General features: G+C 50.7%; 8 protein-coding genes across 8 annotated transcripts; 3 read left to right on the top strand and 5 right to left on the bottom strand.

Annotated features, from left to right (window-relative positions):
- Window positions 1–331: 331 nt before the first annotated feature.
- On the top strand, window positions 332–942 carry N7473_001184 (uncharacterized protein; the record flags this gene model as incomplete). The annotated part of the gene is made up of 2 exons (XM_057147124.1): window positions 332–607; window positions 673–942. The coding sequence occupies 2 exons, from the start codon at window positions 332–334 to the stop codon at window positions 940–942; spliced, it is 546 nt and encodes a 181-aa protein (XP_057015010.1).
- A 382-nt stretch (window positions 943–1,324) lies between these two features.
- Window positions 1,325–1,757, bottom strand: N7473_001183 (uncharacterized protein; the record flags this gene model as incomplete). The annotated part of the gene is made up of 2 exons (XM_057147123.1): window positions 1,325–1,632; window positions 1,721–1,757. 2 exons carry the CDS (start codon window positions 1,755–1,757, stop codon window positions 1,325–1,327), a joined length of 345 nt encoding a protein of 114 aa, XP_057015009.1.
- A 1,046-nt stretch (window positions 1,758–2,803) lies between these two features.
- On the bottom strand, window positions 2,804–4,210 carry N7473_001182 (uncharacterized protein; the record flags this gene model as incomplete). Its single annotated transcript, XM_057147122.1, has 1 exon — window positions 2,804–4,210. The coding sequence occupies one exon, from the start codon at window positions 4,208–4,210 to the stop codon at window positions 2,804–2,806; it is 1,407 nt and encodes a 468-aa protein (XP_057015008.1).
- Window positions 4,211–4,445: 235 nt separating this feature from the next.
- N7473_001181 (F1F0 ATP synthase subunit delta) lies at window positions 4,446–5,298 on the bottom strand (the record flags this gene model as incomplete). Its single annotated transcript, XM_057147121.1, has 6 exons — window positions 4,446–4,478; window positions 4,538–4,627; window positions 4,695–4,783; window positions 4,861–4,991; window positions 5,068–5,090; window positions 5,167–5,298. 6 exons carry the CDS (start codon window positions 5,296–5,298, stop codon window positions 4,446–4,448), a joined length of 498 nt encoding a protein of 165 aa, XP_057015007.1.
- Window positions 5,299–6,069: 771 nt separating this feature from the next.
- N7473_001180 (60S ribosomal protein eL29) lies at window positions 6,070–7,454 on the top strand. The gene is made up of 4 exons (XM_057147120.1): window positions 6,070–6,156; window positions 6,253–6,304; window positions 6,561–6,663; window positions 6,748–7,454. Exons 1-4 carry the CDS (start codon window positions 6,150–6,152, stop codon window positions 6,781–6,783), a joined length of 198 nt encoding a protein of 65 aa, XP_057015006.1. The 5' UTR covers window positions 6,070–6,149; the 3' UTR covers window positions 6,784–7,454.
- On the bottom strand, window positions 7,455–9,084 carry N7473_001179 (uncharacterized protein; the record flags this gene model as incomplete). The annotated part of the gene is made up of 2 exons (XM_057147119.1): window positions 7,455–8,698; window positions 8,826–9,084. 2 exons carry the CDS (start codon window positions 9,082–9,084, stop codon window positions 7,455–7,457), a joined length of 1,503 nt encoding a protein of 500 aa, XP_057015005.1.
- A 361-nt stretch (window positions 9,085–9,445) lies between these two features.
- Window positions 9,446–10,836, bottom strand: N7473_001178 (NCBP3 domain-containing protein; the record flags this gene model as incomplete). Its single annotated transcript, XM_057147118.1, has 2 exons — window positions 9,446–10,684; window positions 10,765–10,836. The coding sequence occupies 2 exons, from the start codon at window positions 10,834–10,836 to the stop codon at window positions 9,446–9,448; spliced, it is 1,311 nt and encodes a 436-aa protein (XP_057015004.1).
- Window positions 10,837–11,960: 1,124 nt separating this feature from the next.
- Window positions 11,961–14,035, top strand: N7473_001177 (putative glycosyl hydrolase; the record flags this gene model as incomplete). The annotated part of the gene is made up of 2 exons (XM_057147117.1): window positions 11,961–12,843; window positions 12,924–14,035. 2 exons carry the CDS (start codon window positions 11,961–11,963, stop codon window positions 14,033–14,035), a joined length of 1,995 nt encoding a protein of 664 aa, XP_057015003.1.
- Between the last annotated feature and the right edge of the window lie 4,943 nt (window positions 14,036–18,978).

The raw sequence follows: 18,978 nt of genomic DNA, 5'->3' as shown, positions 1-18,978 counted from the left end.
TGGCTTCAATATCATTTCACTTATTTGTTTTCAATTCCATTTTTCTTGCCAAAACTACTGGACTCTGGGAACCTTCTCTTTGCACCGACGAGGAATATTAACATTCTGTAGATCTTAGTGTCTTAATATACCCATGTTGTGTTCTACTCCACTCCACCAAAGCTTGCCCTTGCCTCAATTTTGGCCCCCGGTGCCACTTTCATGTAGCGTAGCGTGTTTCAATTGAGGGCCAGTCCTGGTAGGTTATCGATCCGAACTCAATCCCCTTTTACACTGAACCTTTTCTCTTCGTCCCCAAGGTGACCGCATCTGAGTCTTCAATCCGACGAGAATGAGGTTCCCAGAAGTCGTTCCAATCGAAAAATCGGCACCCGATCTCGAGATTGCCCGTGGGCATCTGGGAAATGACCTTCCGGTCAACAATGACGGAGACATCCTGGTGCCTTTGCAGATGCTATTAGCGACTCGCCGTGGCATGCGTACGGATTCTTCACTAGCCACCTTGGAAATTCCACTGGATCAAGCCATCGTGTTCTCCGGTCCATCTGGCGTCGAGGCCGTGAGAGGCACGCCAAGCAGTCGATCTGCTCGGCTACATGCATATTGTGTGAGTTGCACTTTGAAAATAAAGTCAGGACTATCAAGCTAATTGTCATATCAATCATCAGGCAGAGAATTCTCATTACCCTTATACTCTTCGGGTTTACCATGTCATTCATCAGAGACGTGGTCGACCGTCGTGACATGCAGAAAACAAGGGGAAATCTTCCTCTTCGGGTTGCTGGTCATATCACCGCTGCTTGGATCTCCTCCCTAATCCTCGCTCGGATATATGTGAAAAGGAACATGGCTGCTGCGACGCCCCCATCTTTCAATCCCCAGTCTTACGAGTACCGCTTGGTGCATTCCATGCAGCGCTGTGGGACATCTTACGTGAAGTAGTGGCGCATTCACAGGAGATGGATGGTATCTGGTCGAGGGATCTCAATGTGCGAGAGGTCTTTCGAATTGAAGGGCTTGTGGATCCGGAGTGGCTGGAGTGGGCTTACGATATTGTGGTCAAATCTTTTTGGTGATGGGCAGGTTGAATTGCAGTTTTCGGGGCTGGATAATCAGAAGGGGATCTTGGCCAAAGAGAAGCGTCGGATACTGTTGAAGGAGGGAAATGAGCGTTTATAATTATGACTTTGACCTATCAGTCTTTGCGGTCATTGGTTGACACCAGAAAGAGCGTCATAATAATACGAACAGATAAGATAGAGTACTATAATACAAAAAATGCTTTATTCACAAGAATAAGCGCACCATCATAAGGTCTACTACGTCAAAGCGATGAATTACCCGTAGGTTTTCCAGCCTGCGGAATCCACCGACTGCTGCCGGCGACATCTTCCCGGCGATGTTTCTCTGGATCACCATTGTCATCTCCATCTACCCTCTGGTTAGGCTCATGTGGCGGATGGTTGACTTTTTCTGCGAGTTTTCCGGACTGAGGCATGTATGGAGTGCTTGCACTGACATCAGTCCTGTCTCTGGACTGTGAATCCGTGGTGGAATCTGTATTCTTGGCGTTATTGCTGCTATGAAGTGCTGCTGTATTTCCAGACGGGTCTCTCTGGATATTTGAGGTGCCTGGAATTGTCAGTTAGAGCTGTTCATTAAACGCGAAGGTGGAAGGCGCGGAGAATCAGAAAGTGAGTGACTCCCGGAGAAAGCTTACCGTGGTGAGGGCCGCCGTTGCTTGATCGATCAGACATATTGAATTGCGAGGTAGCAGTGTTTTTTTAATTTAAGCTATTCTCATCTGTACTTCTTCTCTAACACATGAGCTGGGTTAAATGTGTCTCTTGATATAGATGCATGCTCCATCTATGACGTGGCTGTGATGTCGACAATAAAACCCAGCCACTTCCCCAATTACTCCATGTATCAAGCTTAATCATACCCAAACCAGTCTTCGAGGTAGAAATAGAACTCGCTAGATTTTACAAGACTAATGCTAGCCATAAATTATTAAAGCTGGAAACTTGATGCTACCCCGACGCCAAGACCTGACACAACTATGACAGAGGCGACAAACTCTCTCGGGGAAACCCGCAATTGGGACGGTGCCCTCCGCTTCAAAATGTCTTTGCAGTGTAATCAATTAGAGAGTAAAAGACAAGGTATTGCACTATTGTGAGTGATCTGGAGGTCTTTCATGAAATCTTTGGTTTGAATCTGAAGCGTTGTGATGCGTGAAGAAAGCCATGAGGGTAAACTCCCGGTGGCGAGAGCCAGCATAATCTTGGATATTGTAGCCCTCGATTAATACACTTTCAGCTCTGCAGGATGAATTGTAAAATTTTTGATGCGATATTATTTGTTAACCGGGGGCCTAATTATTGAGGGCAGTAGCTTGGAGATACTGCCGGTTTAGCTCCACCCGGCTTCTACCATCATGATCCAAGAGACAAAGTTATACCAATTAGCAAATGTCATTTGTGTGGTACAACTCTAGGCCACACTGATTAGACAATGTAACGAAAGGATTGATGCCAGATTCGATAGCATTTGGGCCTGTTCTCACGAACGGAAATAAGTATACAACAGCCCAAGTACCACACACCATATAAAATCCCACGGATCATCAGGCACAAACAAGAACGACAGGTGTTTAGTTAAGATGCTTGACAGACCCCGCAATCAAATCATCAAGCTAACCGTAGAACAATCGCAGTATAGTAATAACACTCGAGTCACAACAGAAAACTGGGTTCAGGAAGCCTCTCTTGGTTCCCAAGACAGGATAGGAGTCAGCGGTTCAAAGACGTGAAGCAGTTGCTTTTCTGCGGCCAACCCCGGGGCCTCCAGGGCCATAGCCAGGACCAGTTCCAGGCCGGCGGAACTTGGCCAAAAATGCAAGGAAAAATGCAATGACGATGGACCAGAACATCTTCTCCAAGTAGAGGAGGATTGTACCGATCCGCGAGTTACAGGCCCTGTTCAGGACGGAAAATACAGCAACAGGGAACTGTGCAACAAAGACTGGCAAGACCAGGTAGGTATGGAATACCAAATCATCGAGCGCAGGGCGATCCGCAGGATTTTCGGCCTTCCTTCCGTCATGGAATGAGGTGCGGAGTGGGAATGGTACCGAGGTCAATTCAACTTGAAACGCACCTCCGTTCACAGTCAAAGCCGATTGTTGTCCAGGATGCCGAACTTGACGAATGGAGAGGGAGAGTCCCACGAAATCGGAGACCGGGGAAGGTGGTGTGCCAACTTGGATTTCTGTCGCGCCAATTGCAACATCATCCCCTTTTTCGGGAATATTGTGTTCAACAGTTTCATCGCTTGGGTCGGTTTGGCTTGCCGAATCTTTGGTAACCCCCTGGAGGCCCAGCGAAGGCAAAAGATATGAGAATGGAGCATCAAGTTGTCGATTCAGAGATCGGGCCTTTGGCGGGCTACGATATGGTGAGACCCGCTGAGCATGGTTTGAACCTCTCCACTTCTTGAAATGCTTCTGGTGACAGTGCGGAGAAACGTAGTCAATCTTCCGCCCCACTGCAGGACTGGAGCGGTCCGCAGGAGGGGAGTGCGGCTTTGGAAGAGACACGGGTGGTGGAGAGGATCGCACGCCAGGCACGTGTCGAGAAACGTCTTCAATCTGCTCACTGGAGCCAATTTCGGCAGTTGGAGCGATGTCCTTTGGGGGGATGGTTGTGGAAGAGCGAGGCTCATCGTCGACTGAGAACCGACGTTTCTGAGCCTTCATTCCGCTCTCTGTATTGCCATCAAGCCATTTCAGATCTCCCTCTGATTTGCCATCGAGCCATTCGAAAGCCAAAGACTGGATTTGCGGCGCGGAGCTGGTACGGGGTCTAGCTGGTTCTCCGGGGCTCGCACAACAACTGATTGAGGCAGGAGTATTCCGTGGACTGACAGGCTCAGTGAAGTTGTCCAGCGAGTGATAATGATCCAGGTTGACGTCCAACTCCAGTCGAGGATATGGCTTGCCGATGCCTCGGCCGTGAGATCTGTCGGATGCGAATTGAACTCGATTCATTTTGCGTTCAGGGATTCCCGGAGAGTCGAGTGGCTGGGCACTACGCTGCAGCAGGTCATCAATTCTGGTGATAGACGCGAATGAAGAGGCGAGCAGGCCGTCCTCGGGAGTATCAGTCATCTTCAAGCGCGTATCGACGCTTCCCAAAGGAGCTCTCATTGATTTCATAGTCGAGAGTGTCGCTGCGGCAGAAATTGACCAGGGAGAGGAGTTGAGGGACAAAAGAAATCAAGAGGGAGGGATAGGGAAGGTCTGGCTGGCAGCCGTGGAAGGTGCCACCACCGATCATACTTCTACCAGAGAAACAAAAAGGAAGGAGCGGTCAACAAAAGAGAATTGCTGTAATTCTACAAGTTCAAGGTATGGGGGTGAACGATCAAGTGGTTATGTACATCTATTTGACATGGGCCTGCAGGGTCTCCAGAACCTATTCGAACAAAGGTTAGCGGGCGGTTCAAGTCCGGGTAAATGAAAGCATCATCGTACCTCAAGCTCAATCTTGGCCTCGGCAATGTCCTGCTCGCTGCCGCTGCCGCTGGCAATCTTCTGGGCCTCAGCGATCTGGGCGCGGATAGCCTATATCAAAAAAGTTAGATCAATATCAATCCGGGGGGTATTGTCGCAAAGGTGGATCGGAACATACGTCGGCGCTGAAGTCCTCCAGGGGGAAACCCTCGACGGCGTTGATGCTGAGCTGGGAGTCGGGCTGGACAACGGCGAAACCGCCAGACACTATCACCGAGAAACGATTGTTAGCTGCATCATTCCACTGCATCTTGATTCGGTCGGCGGAGGTAGGTCGGACATACGGAAGTACTGCTTGGTGGCACCACCCTCCTCAACAATCTCAACGAGACCGGGCTTCAGCTGCTCAATGGAGGGAACGTGGTTGGCGAGGACACCCATCTCACCGGAGGCGGCGGGGATGTTGACCTGGGTACTGTAGGCGCGCAAGGTTCGTCAGTAGGTTTTTTCAGGGAGCGGCGAGGGCGGACACGACAGGGAGGGAAACGCACACGCCGGTGGAGCGGTAGATGGTCTATGAGAGAGCACGAGAGTTAGTCCAGGAGCCATGGAGCTAAGGAGATGTTGATCCCGAAATCGGTTGAACGTACCTGGTGAGGCAGAGTCAGGGACAGCTTGATCTTGTCGTTGACGGCCTCGGCATATCCACGGCGCTGGACGGGAGCGCTGAACATGGAGGGACGGGCCCTCAGGGCAGAGCGAGCGAAGCGGAAGGAGTTCATTTTGCAATGGGTGGGTGAATGCAAAGACCGGACGTATCCCTCTTGAAGGTTGCGTTGCAAAGGTCGAAATCGGAGCGCCGGTTGTTCCCTAGCGGCTCAGATCACGTGGATGGGACCACCCGGCATCAACAGTTAAAGAGCACTTACGTTGACCAAGACGAGAGTAAAACATAAATCGCGAAGGAAATACATTTTAGAAAGTCTCGAAAGAGTCAGATGCAGACTCCAATGCCTTTGGTCTCGGTTTATTTCTCTACCTTAAGGTAGAATGATTCGAAATGTTGAACAACGTACGCCCAGTGTCAGCCAGGTTCTCGTTTGGAGGGACTGGGCTTCATTGTCTATATTGAGAAATACTGACTGAATCGTGATAGCTACATTTAATTGCTCCGAATAGTGTATATCTCCTCGTCAAGCAGTCATTAACATGGCTGTCAGTTGACACTCAGAAAGCCAGATGGATAGACCAATTCGATCACGTGATTTGCATGTTGATTTCATTGTCACGTGATGGTCAAGATCTTCAGTGTCACAATAGCACTGAATAAAAGCATGAGGTAATGATAGCATGCACCATGCAATTCGATGATCGCATTAGGGATTTTCCTGGACATATTGAGAGTAACCATTAGAGCCATAGATCCTAGGCACTACTTTTTATTCTCCATACATAGTAAAGCCAAGGTACAATATGGGGGACAATGACGTCCGTGCACTGCTCCCGCGGCGGTAAGCGAGATCCCACACAGACGGGAAAAAACCCTAGCCGAACACATCCACTTGGGCTCGACTCCGACAGAACTCCTCTCCTTTCACCATCCCGTCCACGTTAATCGACAACATCCGTCAAGATGGCCAGTACGTCCTCCGAATCGCCCGGTGCCTTTCTCAGCGGGCGTCCAACCTCTCGAAATTCTTTTCCGCCCGATCACTGACATCCTGTGCGCTTTATAGAGTCCAAGAACGCGTCCCAGCACCACCGCAGCCAGAAGGCTCACCGTAACGGGTGCGTATTCTCTGTCGCATATTCAATTCCTGCAACGTTATGGTTTTCGTCCCGAATAGACAACAACTCCGCCCGAGAAAGAGGTCTTGAAGTGGAACGGCTGAGATGGAATATGGGTGTGACAAAGTTGGACGATTTGGAACCTCTATTCGACTTCAGCCATAGCTTTCTGCTCTCTTTCTCAATCCCTTTACGCCCACGAAACACAACCACGAGAACACACAGGACCAGCGCTGACATCGGTTCCCTCATACAGTATCAAGAAGCCCAAGACCAACCGTTACCCCTCCCTCAATGGTGTTGACCCCAAGTTCCGCCGCAACCACCGTCACGCCCTGCACGGCACCGCCAAGGCCCTGGTACGTTGATATCCACCACCGATCCATTTGCAACAACCACAGGATGAACCCTCAATCAGCGACGGAAACTAACAAATGAAACAGAAGGAGCGCAAGGAGGGCAAGCGTGAGGTCGCATAAACGTGGACGGAATCGAAAAGAAAATTCATGGACGGAGGAAATCTCGAGCGTGCAAGGAGCCGGAGAACATAAATGTTATGTGCGATGAACCAAGATCAGACAGTCCCGCTGTCTTAGTCGAATAGGCCTGGTTTCTGCTTATTCCTTGCGCGATATCCATTCTGGGGTTGTTTGATACACAGAAATCAACAGGCTTAATTCGATAACCACGCAGTGGTGTCGATCCCGAGCGGGAGAGACACTTTTTTTCTCCGTTTTGTGTTTTGCTTTTGCAGTTTCGGTTGGACTTGACACCATCGCTTTGCTCTGTTTTGCTTTGCGAGTGATGGCTTTTGTGCCCGTGCAGCACCTCGAGCATGCATCTCGAGTTCCCTTTCCCCCAGATCTTTCGATCTTCTACGGCATATGTGTGTACAGCAACGTGCTCTTTTTATGCGCGCCTGCTGAAGGATTTTTTCAACGTGCCAAGAACAAACCCCATGCCCTCGTCATATATCTACTGCTTTCTCGCCTTGCAATGGTGAGAGAGTTGATCGATGGACGGCAACATCCCCGTAAGCAGTAGAGACATTTTGTGGAATCGAATTCTCAGAGACCGAGTGGTGTGAGCCAACACCGGTATCATATCATATTGCATGCATCAAACTCTATATACCAATACTCGCTGAATATTATACTTTCCAAACAATCAACCGTTTATCAAATCCACCACTGATCACCCATTCCTCCTTCGCATCATCACCATTATTAGGCACGGCCACGTATCCAGCCCAGATAGTCCGCACCTTGCTCCCCGGCTCATGGCCATCTTTCAGCAGGGCAACTACCTTCCCGGTCTTAATTTCGATACCTCTCACCACCCCGTCATCCCCATTGACCCAAACACCAGACCCATCAGGCCGCCAAGCCACTTGCGGCGTCGAGTAGGACGTTTGAGGAGCAAATGTGTTCGCCTGTATCAAGATCGCGGCATCTTCCCGATTCTGCAGGGCCAGGGCTTCGAGGGCCTGTGACGCTTGCGTCACGGCCGCATCTGGAGCAGTTGTATTGGGAGAAATGGTCGATGGGAAAAGTAGGCGAACTATGATCACCTTCATATGTGGTTCTGAAGATGTCGCCACTGCAAGTAGGCCTGGGTCGAGTGGGCTGAGTGCCATGTGAGATGGAGAGAAAGCTACCCAGGCGTTAGAGTGTGGCGCCAAATTTTGCTGTCCAAGTAGTCGACATTCGCGTGGTGAGTTTTGCGGATTGCCGCTGTCGGTCTGCTCTGTACTGTCCTGAAGGCTTGACTCTACCTGGTAATAGTAGATATAGCTCGAGTCACGACGCGAGACAAGGAGCAGTAAATCGCCAGTATCGACGTGGCGCACGAACAGCAGGGACTCTGGGTTTGTAGCCAATTTGATGCGTGCAGCGGGGTCACCGATGACAGGCGTCGAAGCCTGATCTCCAGGGATAGTCATTCGGTATAAGAAGACAGTCGCGTCCCAACCAGCGGTAGCAACCCAGAAGACCCTTGCAGAACCCGTGTCGTCCAATTCTTCATGTACAACGACCTTGACGGCGTACTTTGCATGATCGTTTCTGCTTTGCAAGACCTCCGAGCCGTGCTGGAGAAGCAGATGTCCCGACATATTGGTCATCAGGATGTATCGACCTTTGAGAATTGACACGAATGAAAGTACAGGCGAGTCTGACAGGCCGGAGAATGAAGTGATAGCTTCATTCCCGGAAATAGTTTCAAGCAGGTGCATCTGTCTATCAGCGCCTGTGGAGATGATGAACGGCCGTGTTGATGCCGCGGGGTCGGCATCAACATCATTTTCATCACGGCCAGGATTCTGCCAAAGCTCTACTGATGCAGCGAGTAGGTTTGAAGATGTTGGAGTAGAGACAATATTTGGTTTAGAAGGTGCTAGTTTGAAGTCAGCATCTATCCATACGCAGACGGTGTCATCCATGATAACAAAAGCACGGCTTTGAAGATTAAATCGAGCATCGGTCAGGCGCGACTGGTCATAGCCATCCAAGGATAGTCTTACCTGGCAGTCCCCATTCAGAAATCTCTCTACTCTGATTCCTAAGTCGCTCAAAATTGACACTGTGGTCATATGCCTTCTTTTCCTCCAGCAAGCTTTGGATCGTCAAATTGTGAGTGTCATCGCCAGAGGCCTGCCCCACGTCGGGGGCAAGACCTGCCTCGCGGATAAAAGCCTTCAGAGTCTCGGTGTAGGCATTTGTCCGTAGAAATCGAGCGACTATGGCACTTGCTAGTTCGTCTATCTGGGTGGATGGGGCCATGGTTGGTGGGTTGGGGTAGTTTGCTCAATGATGGAAGAGGTGTGTGGCGCCAAATTAAATTGTGGCACTGGTGTATGTAGGCCGGATTTCCAATGCCTTCACAGGGTCAATGCCACAACAAGATGGGTGGGGAAGTTTCGGGAGTAATTCATGCTACAACAAATTTCGAAAGGAGCCTTGAATATACAGAATAATTAATTGGGATTGTAATAGAGCTGAGTCTGTTGATATGCGATTTGCACCGAAAACATCCCTAAGAACGCCGTTCCAGCATGCTACCCGTGAATCCGTCTGCCTTGGGATGTAAAGAAGAAAAAGAAAATAAGAATAGTCAAGTTCCCGCTGCCATCAGAGCTTCTCCTCAGCCGAACAAATCCTCCGCACGCCGGCGACGACCCCCGCGTCCCTGGAGCTTTTCAGTGAACAACTCCTTTTCAGCATTGTCACCGAATTTGGTTGGGAAGAGCTCGCGAACTGATGAGCCTCGGCCTTTGATCGACATGCCGGGCCCCGAGTTCCGCATCGCAAAGCCTTGGTCTTCTGTGCGAGAGATCTCCCGAGAAGACGAGGTAGGGAAAAGCTCGACATTGCGAGTTCGTTGATCCGAGCTACCATCGACAACTGGGACGGAAATTCTTCGTCCTAGAAGATCGGGCGTCTCATCTGCGGCGTCAAAGGCATCTGAACGACGGTGGTTGCTGGGCCTGCTGGGGAACAGCTCCTTCTTCAGGTAGCTGGAGGACGGCTTGTTGGGGAACAGTTCACGAGCACCCGAGTCATTGGATGAAAAGAGCTCTTTGCCCTGGTTTCGTCCACGGCCCTTTGGTGATCGCTCACGGAACTTGCGACGAGTATCGACGTGGTCTGCATCGTCAAGTGTGTCTCGGCCAGGCGACGCACTCCGGTTGCGAAGCCGGCCGGACGAGCGCTCATCCTCCGGGAAGAGCTCTCTACCACGGCGCCGTCTCCGGTCTCCTCCACGGCCACGGCCACGTTCGGAGTCAGAGTGGCCATCAGCCTGGGCCTGGGGCTGGTCGTCATACATATTGACATCAAAGCGGTCATCGTGATCACGGTCCCTACGCCGGCGCAGTTCCCGATCGTCGAACCGACGTCGCCGATAGTCCCCATCGCTTGAGTCACTACCTCGTCGCCGGCCAGATATTTCCTGTCGCAGGCGCTCGCGGGGGTCGTGTTCAGGGTGCATGAGGTAGAAACGACTCTTTTCGTGGGCACGCGACTGTTTCTTATCCGTCTTGACGGCAGATCGCACTTGCAAGACAGAGTCGGGGTGGGTTGAGAGAAGCTTGGCCGACCGTAGGCGCAATGGTGGCAGGGTGGATGCGCCGTCGCCCTCCTCCTCGCCGACCTGTGTCAAAGCTGCGAGAGCCTGAAGGCCCACCTCGGCGGAAGAGTAGACAATATTGGCGGAGGTATCGTCGATCCATTCCACGCGGGAGGGCACCTCATTGGCATAGTGTGTACTGGCGAATTGTTTGATGTCGTCGGTGGTCATTTCATCGACCCCGCGAACGTGGACTTTTTCGTAGACGGCCTCCTCAGTGAGAGGATCCGCCACCTCTTCTTGTGTTGGCGCATCCTATGGAGAGACGGTCAAATCCACGATCAGCGATTGTGCCACTACAGAGGCCAATGTGAGGGAATTGGTCCATGACTCACGGTGATAATCGGCTGGGGTGGCTGTTCGAACTCCGGCTCCGGACCCAAATCGAGGTCCATATCCATGTCCATGATGGCGGTTGCGGAGGGGATTCTTGTCCCCGTTCGCTCTCAACGTTGCAATTTGTCTGGAAGGGTATGAAATCAGATGTCAAGTAGAGCGCGGTGTTGGTCAAAGATGAAAGATCAAGTGAGATGAGCAATGGGAGGGAGAAAAGGCCGGCGAGAGCTTCCCGCGTGTTGGCCCTTTTAGGATTAGTGCGTGTGTGCGGGACGAACCAGTTCCAACGTCCTTTAATCTGGAGGTAAGACGGTTCTCTTCTAGGCTTCACGATTGCTTGTCTGATCGCTGCCTTGGTAGGCTCCAATCCCCATCGAATTAGTCAATACTTCATGTCTCCCTTGCGAATGGCTGTTTTTAGCCCATTTACTACATTCTGATTATGAACAACTCGCTGGGGCTGAGCAAGACAAGTACTAGGCTGAGTCTACAAGCTACGGTGTCCTTGACTTGAACTTGGGGGCTCGAATCGTCTAATAATCTCAGAGCACAACTACAATATCAAGTTTCCTACCCCCTGTAGCTGTCAGATAAATAAGACCCATACGTTTGATCGAAAGAGCCTCATGTCGCGGGGAAGAGGGACTGGGCTACAATGGACCTTGACGTCATTTCAAGTGGTGGAAATCCCAATCTTCCTGGTAGTAAACAAACCTTAACTTTTCCACTATTCGTCCCCTTGCAAGATTATATCGCTATTACAATTTAGCCTAACCTGCTCTGATCTTTTCAATTGCTCGCCATTGTCGAGCATCGAAATTCAATGCAACACGGAGCGGGGCCGAAGCATTTCAGATACAAAGCCCGGTGGAGGATGGGTATCCCACTCCCCGCCGGAGCCGCCGCGAAACTGCCATCTATGGAAGGCCGTTGAAACTATCGCTTCTTCTATTCGCAGATCTTTGGACAATGTGGATCGTCCAGTCTACGATGGTCCAGGCGCCGCATCGCGGGGGAGAGGGGTTGTCAGCAAGCGTCATTGGGCTGAACCGGCTGAACCCCCAGGGATTATTGTGATTTGGGCTTGCTACGCCTCCTCGTCACCTGGAACCCCTCATCCATCTAGACTATACTCTCTTGAATATTATTAAGATTCAAGATTTCATATAGGTTGATGAAAGATTATTGAGTCAAAATGCTGTACGCCGAGAACGACAAACTAGTCTTTCGATTTGACGACCACTTGCTCTGGATCCAACCATGGGGTGAGAATGCATTCCGTGTGCGAGCGACCAAGCTCGCTGCCATGCCCACCGAGGACTGGGCTCTTGAATCCGAGCCAGATAGCCCGTCTGTCACGATCGAGACACCCGCCGGGGAAGATGCAAGCATCACCAACGGCAAGATCCGAGCGACGGTCTCCCAGCGAGGCAAGGTGATCATATACGATCGCAAGGGCAAAAAGCTCCTCGAAGAATATGCCCGAAACCGACAAGACCCTCGCGATCCCAAATGCAGTGCCCTTGATATCGAGGCTCGCGAGCTCCGACCCATTCTCGGCGGCGATTATCATCTCAAGCTCCGGTTTGAATCGCTTGATGCCAAGGAGAAAATCTTTGGAATGGGACAGTATCAGCAGCCGTATCTCAATCTCAAAGGGGCGGATTTGGAGCTAGCACAACGCAATTCGCAGGCTAGTGTGCCTTTTGCGGTATCATCGCGCGGGTACGGGTTCCTTTGGAATAACCCTGGCATTGGGCGAGCCACCCTAGGCACTAATGTAATGAGCTTTGAGGCATATTCCACCCGTGCGCTAGACTATTGGGTAGTCGCGGGTGACTCACCAGCGGAGATTGAAGAGGCCTATGCAAAGGTGACTGGATATGTTCCAATGATGCCCGAGTATGGCCTCGGTTTCTGGCAATGCAAGCTCCGGTATTGGAACCAGGAGCAGTTGCTTAATGTAGCAAGAGAGTACCGACGGCGCGAGGTTCCGCTCGATCTGATTGTTATTGATTTCTTCCATTGGAAGCACCAGGGAGAATGGAGTTTTGACCCTGAGTTCTGGCCTGATCCTGGTAAGCTATAACCTTCCGTTTCAACGCTCATGTATAGATTATCATGTCCCTTGCTCACACGCATTTTCTCTGCCTCTTAGACGCCATGATGAAAGAGCTCAAAGAGCTCAATGTAGAACTCATGGTCTCCGTCTGGCCAACGGTCGAGAATGCCTCAGAGAACTTCCCCGAAATGCTTGAGCGTGGACTCCTGATCCGACATGACCGCGGCCTGCGAGTGGCCATGCAATGCGACGGTGATATCACTCACTTCGACGCTACAAACCCCGAAGCCCGGAAGTATGTCTGGAGCAAAGCAAAGAAGAACTATTACGACCGAGGAATTAAGGTATTCTGGCTCGACGAGGCGGAACCCGAATACTCGATCTATGACTTTGATATCTTCCGCTATCACGCCGGCAGTAACCTGCAGGTAGGCAATATCTATCCAAAGGAATACGCACGTGGATTCTATGAAGGAATGCAAGCCGAGGGTCAAACGAATATCGTCAACTTGCTTCGCTGCGCATGGGCGGGTAGCCAGAAATATGGCGCACTTGTCTGGAGCGGAGATATTGCATCCTCGTGGGACTCGTTCCGGAATCAGCTCGCCGCAGGCTTGAACATGGGCCTCGCTGGTATTCCTTGGTGGACTACCGATATTGGCGGGTTCCACGGCGGTAACCCAGATGACCCAGCCTTCCGCGAGTTATTCACTCGCTGGTTCCAATGGGGAACCTTCTGTCCAGTGATGCGACTGCATGGGGATCGAGAACCAAAGCCCGAGGGCCAACCGACCGCCAGCGGCTCTAACAATGAGATTTGGTCGTATGGAGAGGAGATTTATGAGATTTGCAAGAAGTTCATTGGGATTCGGGAAGAGCTGCGTGAGTATACGCGAGGTTTGATGCGGGAAGCGCATGAGAAGGGCACGCCGGTGATGCGCACGCTGTTTTATGAGTTCCCTCACGACCCTAAGGCGTGGGATGTCGAGACAGCGTACATGTTTGGCTCTCGATATCTGGTGGCTCCTGTCTTGGAAACTGGGCAGCGCACGACTAAGGTCTATCTGCCGGATGGGGCGCTATGGACGCTCTGGAGCAAGGTGAGTCTTCCTCAAGTGGATATCCCAAGGGTCTATCAGGGTGGAAGCGAGGTAGAAGTGGACTGTCCTATTGAGACGATGCCCGTTTTCTACCGCGTGAACATCTGAGCTGCGATAAACAGAGCATGGCCAGACGCCAAGATGTATGTATTTCGATTGAACCTGGACTCCCATGTATGAGACTGTACGAGTGGTCTGGTATCAATTCACCTTGTTTACAACGGTGTCGTAATGCAGAGTAATCATCTGATACCTACAATCCCGTTACGTGACAACTAGTTCCTATCCAAATGCAGCGATATGCAGCTGCTCGGGCCCCGATTGCCCCAAAGTCTACGCATCTAGTCATCACTCTCCCGGCTTTCCAAGACACGAACAATCCAGACCCTCCACCTACCAGGGCCCGTTAGTAAATCAATACAACGGGCAGACTAGCCCCCATCAGCCAGCCGTCCAAGCCGAAACACAAGCCAAACGTTGAGATCAGAGCACATACCCGAGCTAAGACACCTCTTAACATGCAGCCATTACACACCATCGGCAGCTTCCCCCAGGCATCAAGGCCCCATCTGAGATCGGGGTCACACATCAACTAGCCCGTGCGGGATGTTAGATCGATCGACTACGTGAGGGCTGATCAGCTGGTGATCAGCCGACGGACACGATTCCGCTAGTCTGTGTGTAGTGTGCCTGGCCTGGTCGAGGAAGGTGGACACCCCATCAACGAGGCAGGGATGTGCTCTGTTTCTATCTGCCAATCTAGGGCTCATCAGCACATACATCCCGCGCCGTCAACACGATCTTATTCTGGACTGGGACTGTATGACACGAGCCGCGTCATATTGCGACCAGACGAAACCCTCGTGGCAGACAGTGTGGCAAGGGGTATTCTCTGGATAAGCCATGCCCGCACCCGAAGATCATCACAATATTATCCATCACGGTCGATGGGGCCTCGTTCTGGCTGCAGGTTTCCTTCCAAGGGCGGGCCACATGGTGGTACAGGCCGGGAAAGGGATCCAGGGACCTGGAACAAGGAAGTGAGAATCACGGCAGATAAACTCATTGTCCACTCTCGGAGGGGGATATTGTTTCCAAAAGTCGACGAACAAGTGAAGCTAACGAGTTTCTGATTTGTTATTCATGAATTGTGTCGTACGGGAGTCTTCCGGCGCAGACGATGCAAGTCACCCACAAGACTATTGTCAGGATATCAAATCGACAGGCCCAATCGGCAGATGAGATACAATTCCGCAGGTCCAGGCACGAAGCCAAATAACGGACAAAAAACAAGGAACCACCTACCAACTACCAGTCTACTGGACGCATGCACTCCGTACCCATACAGAGTTCCAATAATGTGCAAATGCCCATGAACCAGAATCCAAGCTCGCAAAAAGCAATAACGGCAAGCCATCAAACCTAAACCACCTCACGCCTTGCATCTACCGATCCACTGATTTTCTGATCTCCTGATCTCCTGATCTGCCTGATCTTCGCCCCTCCCAAGTGGTACTACTGTAAGTTCCAACCTTCCCTGTGATGCATCATCCCTTGCAGAAAGGCCCTCGTTGCTCAATTTTCAATTCCCGAGTCTCGGCTCCAAGAATTGTCCTGTTCTGCTCGTTTTGCAGCACGAGTGTGTACTCTATGAAGAAGAAAAGAAAGTACATTATTCCGCGATTCTTCAATACATGATGTCTTCGTGCATACTTCCATCAATAATAGAATTGTTTCCTACGGTATCCCATGTGCCGTGTCAGCTTGCAACGGGGTGGAGTCGATGGAGGGGCGAGGCACTCTGCCTGACACTACCCTCGGCTGTGCTGCGATTTTACTGGTGTGGCGCACCGCGACGGGCGCCACTTGGCATGATCGCTGGATTAATCGCACTGCCGATATTATAATGATGACGAGAATATAGGGGTTTTAAGAACTAGGAATGGGGGTTTTCACGGATTTACATCCGGTCTATTTGTGAGGTGGTGGTAGACTAGTGATCTACACCTAGCGCTCTTGGAGATATATATCCCGCCCATTGTACGAGGCTGAGACAGGACGGGTCGACACGAGAAGGTCGAGACTTGCAACTCACTGTGGACATTGTAAACAAGGGCCTTGCCTATAACTACTGTTCTCATGAATAACATAATTTACTATGGCCTGGCTGCATCATCATTTACATCAGCCCAATCGAAATAGACTCGATGTAAAGTTTCACAAGGCCGACATACAATCGCGACCAACCTTTATTGTTGCTAGCCCTCCAACTAAACGCTGTCAGACCATCTGCCATCACATGAATTGATTACAACCCTGTTGAGAGGACGGAGACTGGTCAGACTATCTAGCGACTCCAGACTATCGTGCCAAGTCTGCATTGGCTGAAACCAATCACCATTTCATCATTGATGTTCATCGACCAGAGCTAAATGGATGATCCGTTCTATGAAAGTCTAGCTAAGGGCCTCATGACCCACGAAGCTACCTATTTTCTAAGTTGCGAGCTCAGACACACATCCTTCCACGATGCTACCATCCCGTCCTCACTCAGCCCGTGGGCGGCGCTGGCCCATCAAAACACGAAGCATTAAATGCGTGCAAGAGGCGGCGGGGAAGCGGGAACAGGTCTCACCTATAAAAGCCTAGTTAGAAACGCCTCCAACAGCATCATCCTGGTCTTCACGGAATAGGATGCACGGAGGATTGAAGTTACTGCGTACTAGGTAAGGAGTACAGTACTCTTCCATACCCTGTACTCAATACTCCGTACAGTACTACATACTATAACTAAAGCGACACTGGACCCCGCTGAGTCCATTTTGGCGCCGCCATCGGCTCCTTCGGCTTAACGACCTACTGCATCGAGTCAAGTACGGGACTTAGAGAACGAGATGCATAGTTAAATATGGATTGAACACTCCGTATGTAGCTGTCAGCTCCGACAGTCGCCCCCCTGAAAGTGCGGCTCAAATTGCACGGACTCAAGTTTCAAGTTTCAACAGGCGAGATGGGGCGGCCCCGATTTTGTCATGGTTGTCTATTTTTTGAAAACCCTACAGAGTCATTTCTTCTCCTGTCCAGAAAATGAGTTGACTCGTATAGTAAGGAGAATCTATTGATACAGTTGGCTGAGTTCAGCTGTTATTCTGGACACTTTGTCGGGGGAAAGGAATCAAATCCAGACACAGATCCGGCTAGAGTGGAATATGGGGGCCGTTTGCCGTCTTCTCCGCACTGCACTCCACTTGGCTTTTCTCCTAAAGAGAAGGTCGCCTGCTCTAGATTCCCGCTACACTACCCCTGCCCCTATTACTCAAGTATCATATGGATAGGTCTAGTGAAGTGGAGATATGGGTTATTCAATATTATCAGATGAGTTGGTGACTTGGTGTCAGCAGTCAAACCGGCATGGAGGGATGATATTATTTACTCCTGTGCAACGTCCTTCCGTTAAGCGCAAAGTATATACAGACTCTAAGTAAACCAGCACGACCCTCTCTAACGGGGACCAGAGACAAGATCTAAATCCCGAACAAAGTCTAAGATTTGACACATGCCGTGACGGACGGAAAGAAAATCCCAGGAGTCAGAATCCTCTCCACGGTGCAGGCTTGCCGTATGGAGAATAGAGTACAGCATATACAAGGAAGTATTCCGTAGTACAGTATCATCGGAGACCAGACTCAGATCAAACACGTTAGAGTTTGGCATATCCGGAAGTTCACCGGGATGGCAGATGTCATCATGTTATGGGTACCTTTGTGCTGGGAAAAGCGTGTGTTGTGTGCGTTCATCTGGCACTCCGATTGAGTTTGGACCGGGTAGATAGGGTTGGGCCGGTTGTTGTGTAACAACGTGGTTGGTTGCGCGGGCTGTTTCTGGTGGAGGCGAGTGGAGGGCCGTGGAGGAGTGTGTCTCCATCGATTGGCGTCAAGGCGTCCAGTTGGGACGGCCGTTCTGCCGCTCGCCGAGAGCAGTCATAAGGTCCTCCTCGGTACTGAGGGGTGTGTGGAGTTGATGACGAGGAGAATGTGTTTCTAGTTATAGCGTCATAGTTGACTAAGCGAGAATTGTATCGTGAGAATGATCTGTTGAGCGCCAACAATACCCTTTTGCGTAATTTCGAATCTAGACAAACCTTTCTCCTTTCCCCTCTTTCCTCCTCCCGTTCGCCTCCTTGGCGGACGCTACGGATGTGCAAGCCTGCAAGGACAAGGGATCTTGGTCTAGCGCAAGCGAAGTGGTTCGTGGGACCGCTGTCAAACCCGTCCGTGACTACGTTTAGCTTTCGCCAGCCAGTAAGTGGCCGTTCTAAACGACGATGACGGTTGAGAGCGGGGCAGCCTGGCCCGTTCTCCATCGGCGAGAGTCCATATTTGACCAGCTGTTCCCACCAAGTCAAAAGGAGCAGTCCCTGGAAACGGGAACGGGAGATAGTTAGGGCCGTTTAACGGTAGCGCTTCCTCTTTGAGAGTGGCATACCGGTATAACCTCGGTGTTGGCTACATGGGCGTCTTATTCTCCGTGTGGAGTACAGGATACATCATATGGAGACACGGCATATTAATAGGTAAAGGAGATATTCCGATGCTTGATAGATGGGCCAGTATATTCTGTATAGGAATTTCGACATTCGATGTACAGATTTTGATACTAAGTTCTGTATAGTATGATGATTCCATGGTATTATTATGCTGCAAGTACTGTGCACTGCCGCATCTACATACCTCCGGAGTAACCCTACCGCTAGTCCAAAGGACCAGGATGCTGTCATTCTCAGACTGACACAATAAGCAAAAGAGGAAGAGGCAAAAAACGGCTTCAACGGGTGGAACCAAGCTGAAGCTGGCAGTCCATCGTCCCGTCCCTACTGTTCCTGTGTTGCTCCAGCTATGTAGCTGAGCTCGAAAGAGAGATGTATTTACCATCCTACCAGCGTGCTAGAGTTGACTTCTCGTTAGTAGTGCACCCAGCTTTAACCTTCAGTCCTCTGAGTAGCTCTTTCATCAATCCATCATCAGTGTAAGATAGTGCTGCCCGTGTTATTG

This window comes from Penicillium subrubescens (genome assembly GCF_028828155.1).
Source record: "Penicillium subrubescens strain IBT 31985 chromosome Unknown utg000001l_segment0_segment0, whole genome shotgun sequence".
NCBI lineage: Eukaryota > Fungi > Ascomycota > Eurotiomycetes > Eurotiales > Aspergillaceae > Penicillium > Penicillium subrubescens.
The sequence above is the reverse complement of the archived record's forward strand: the minus strand, read 5'-3'. Positions and strand labels throughout refer to the sequence as shown.

What these genes read in the sequence shown, in the direction of transcription:
- N7473_001180 (XM_057147120.1), top strand. An exon ending in CAGAAGGCTCACCGTAACGG is followed by an intron (nt 6,305 to 6,560) that starts GTGCGTATTCTC and finishes TCCCTCATACAG; the next exon opens with TATCAAGAAGCCCAAGACCA. An exon ending in ACGGCACCGCCAAGGCCCTG is followed by an intron (nt 6,664 to 6,747) that starts GTACGTTGATAT and finishes CAAATGAAACAG; the next exon opens with AAGGAGCGCAAGGAGGGCAA.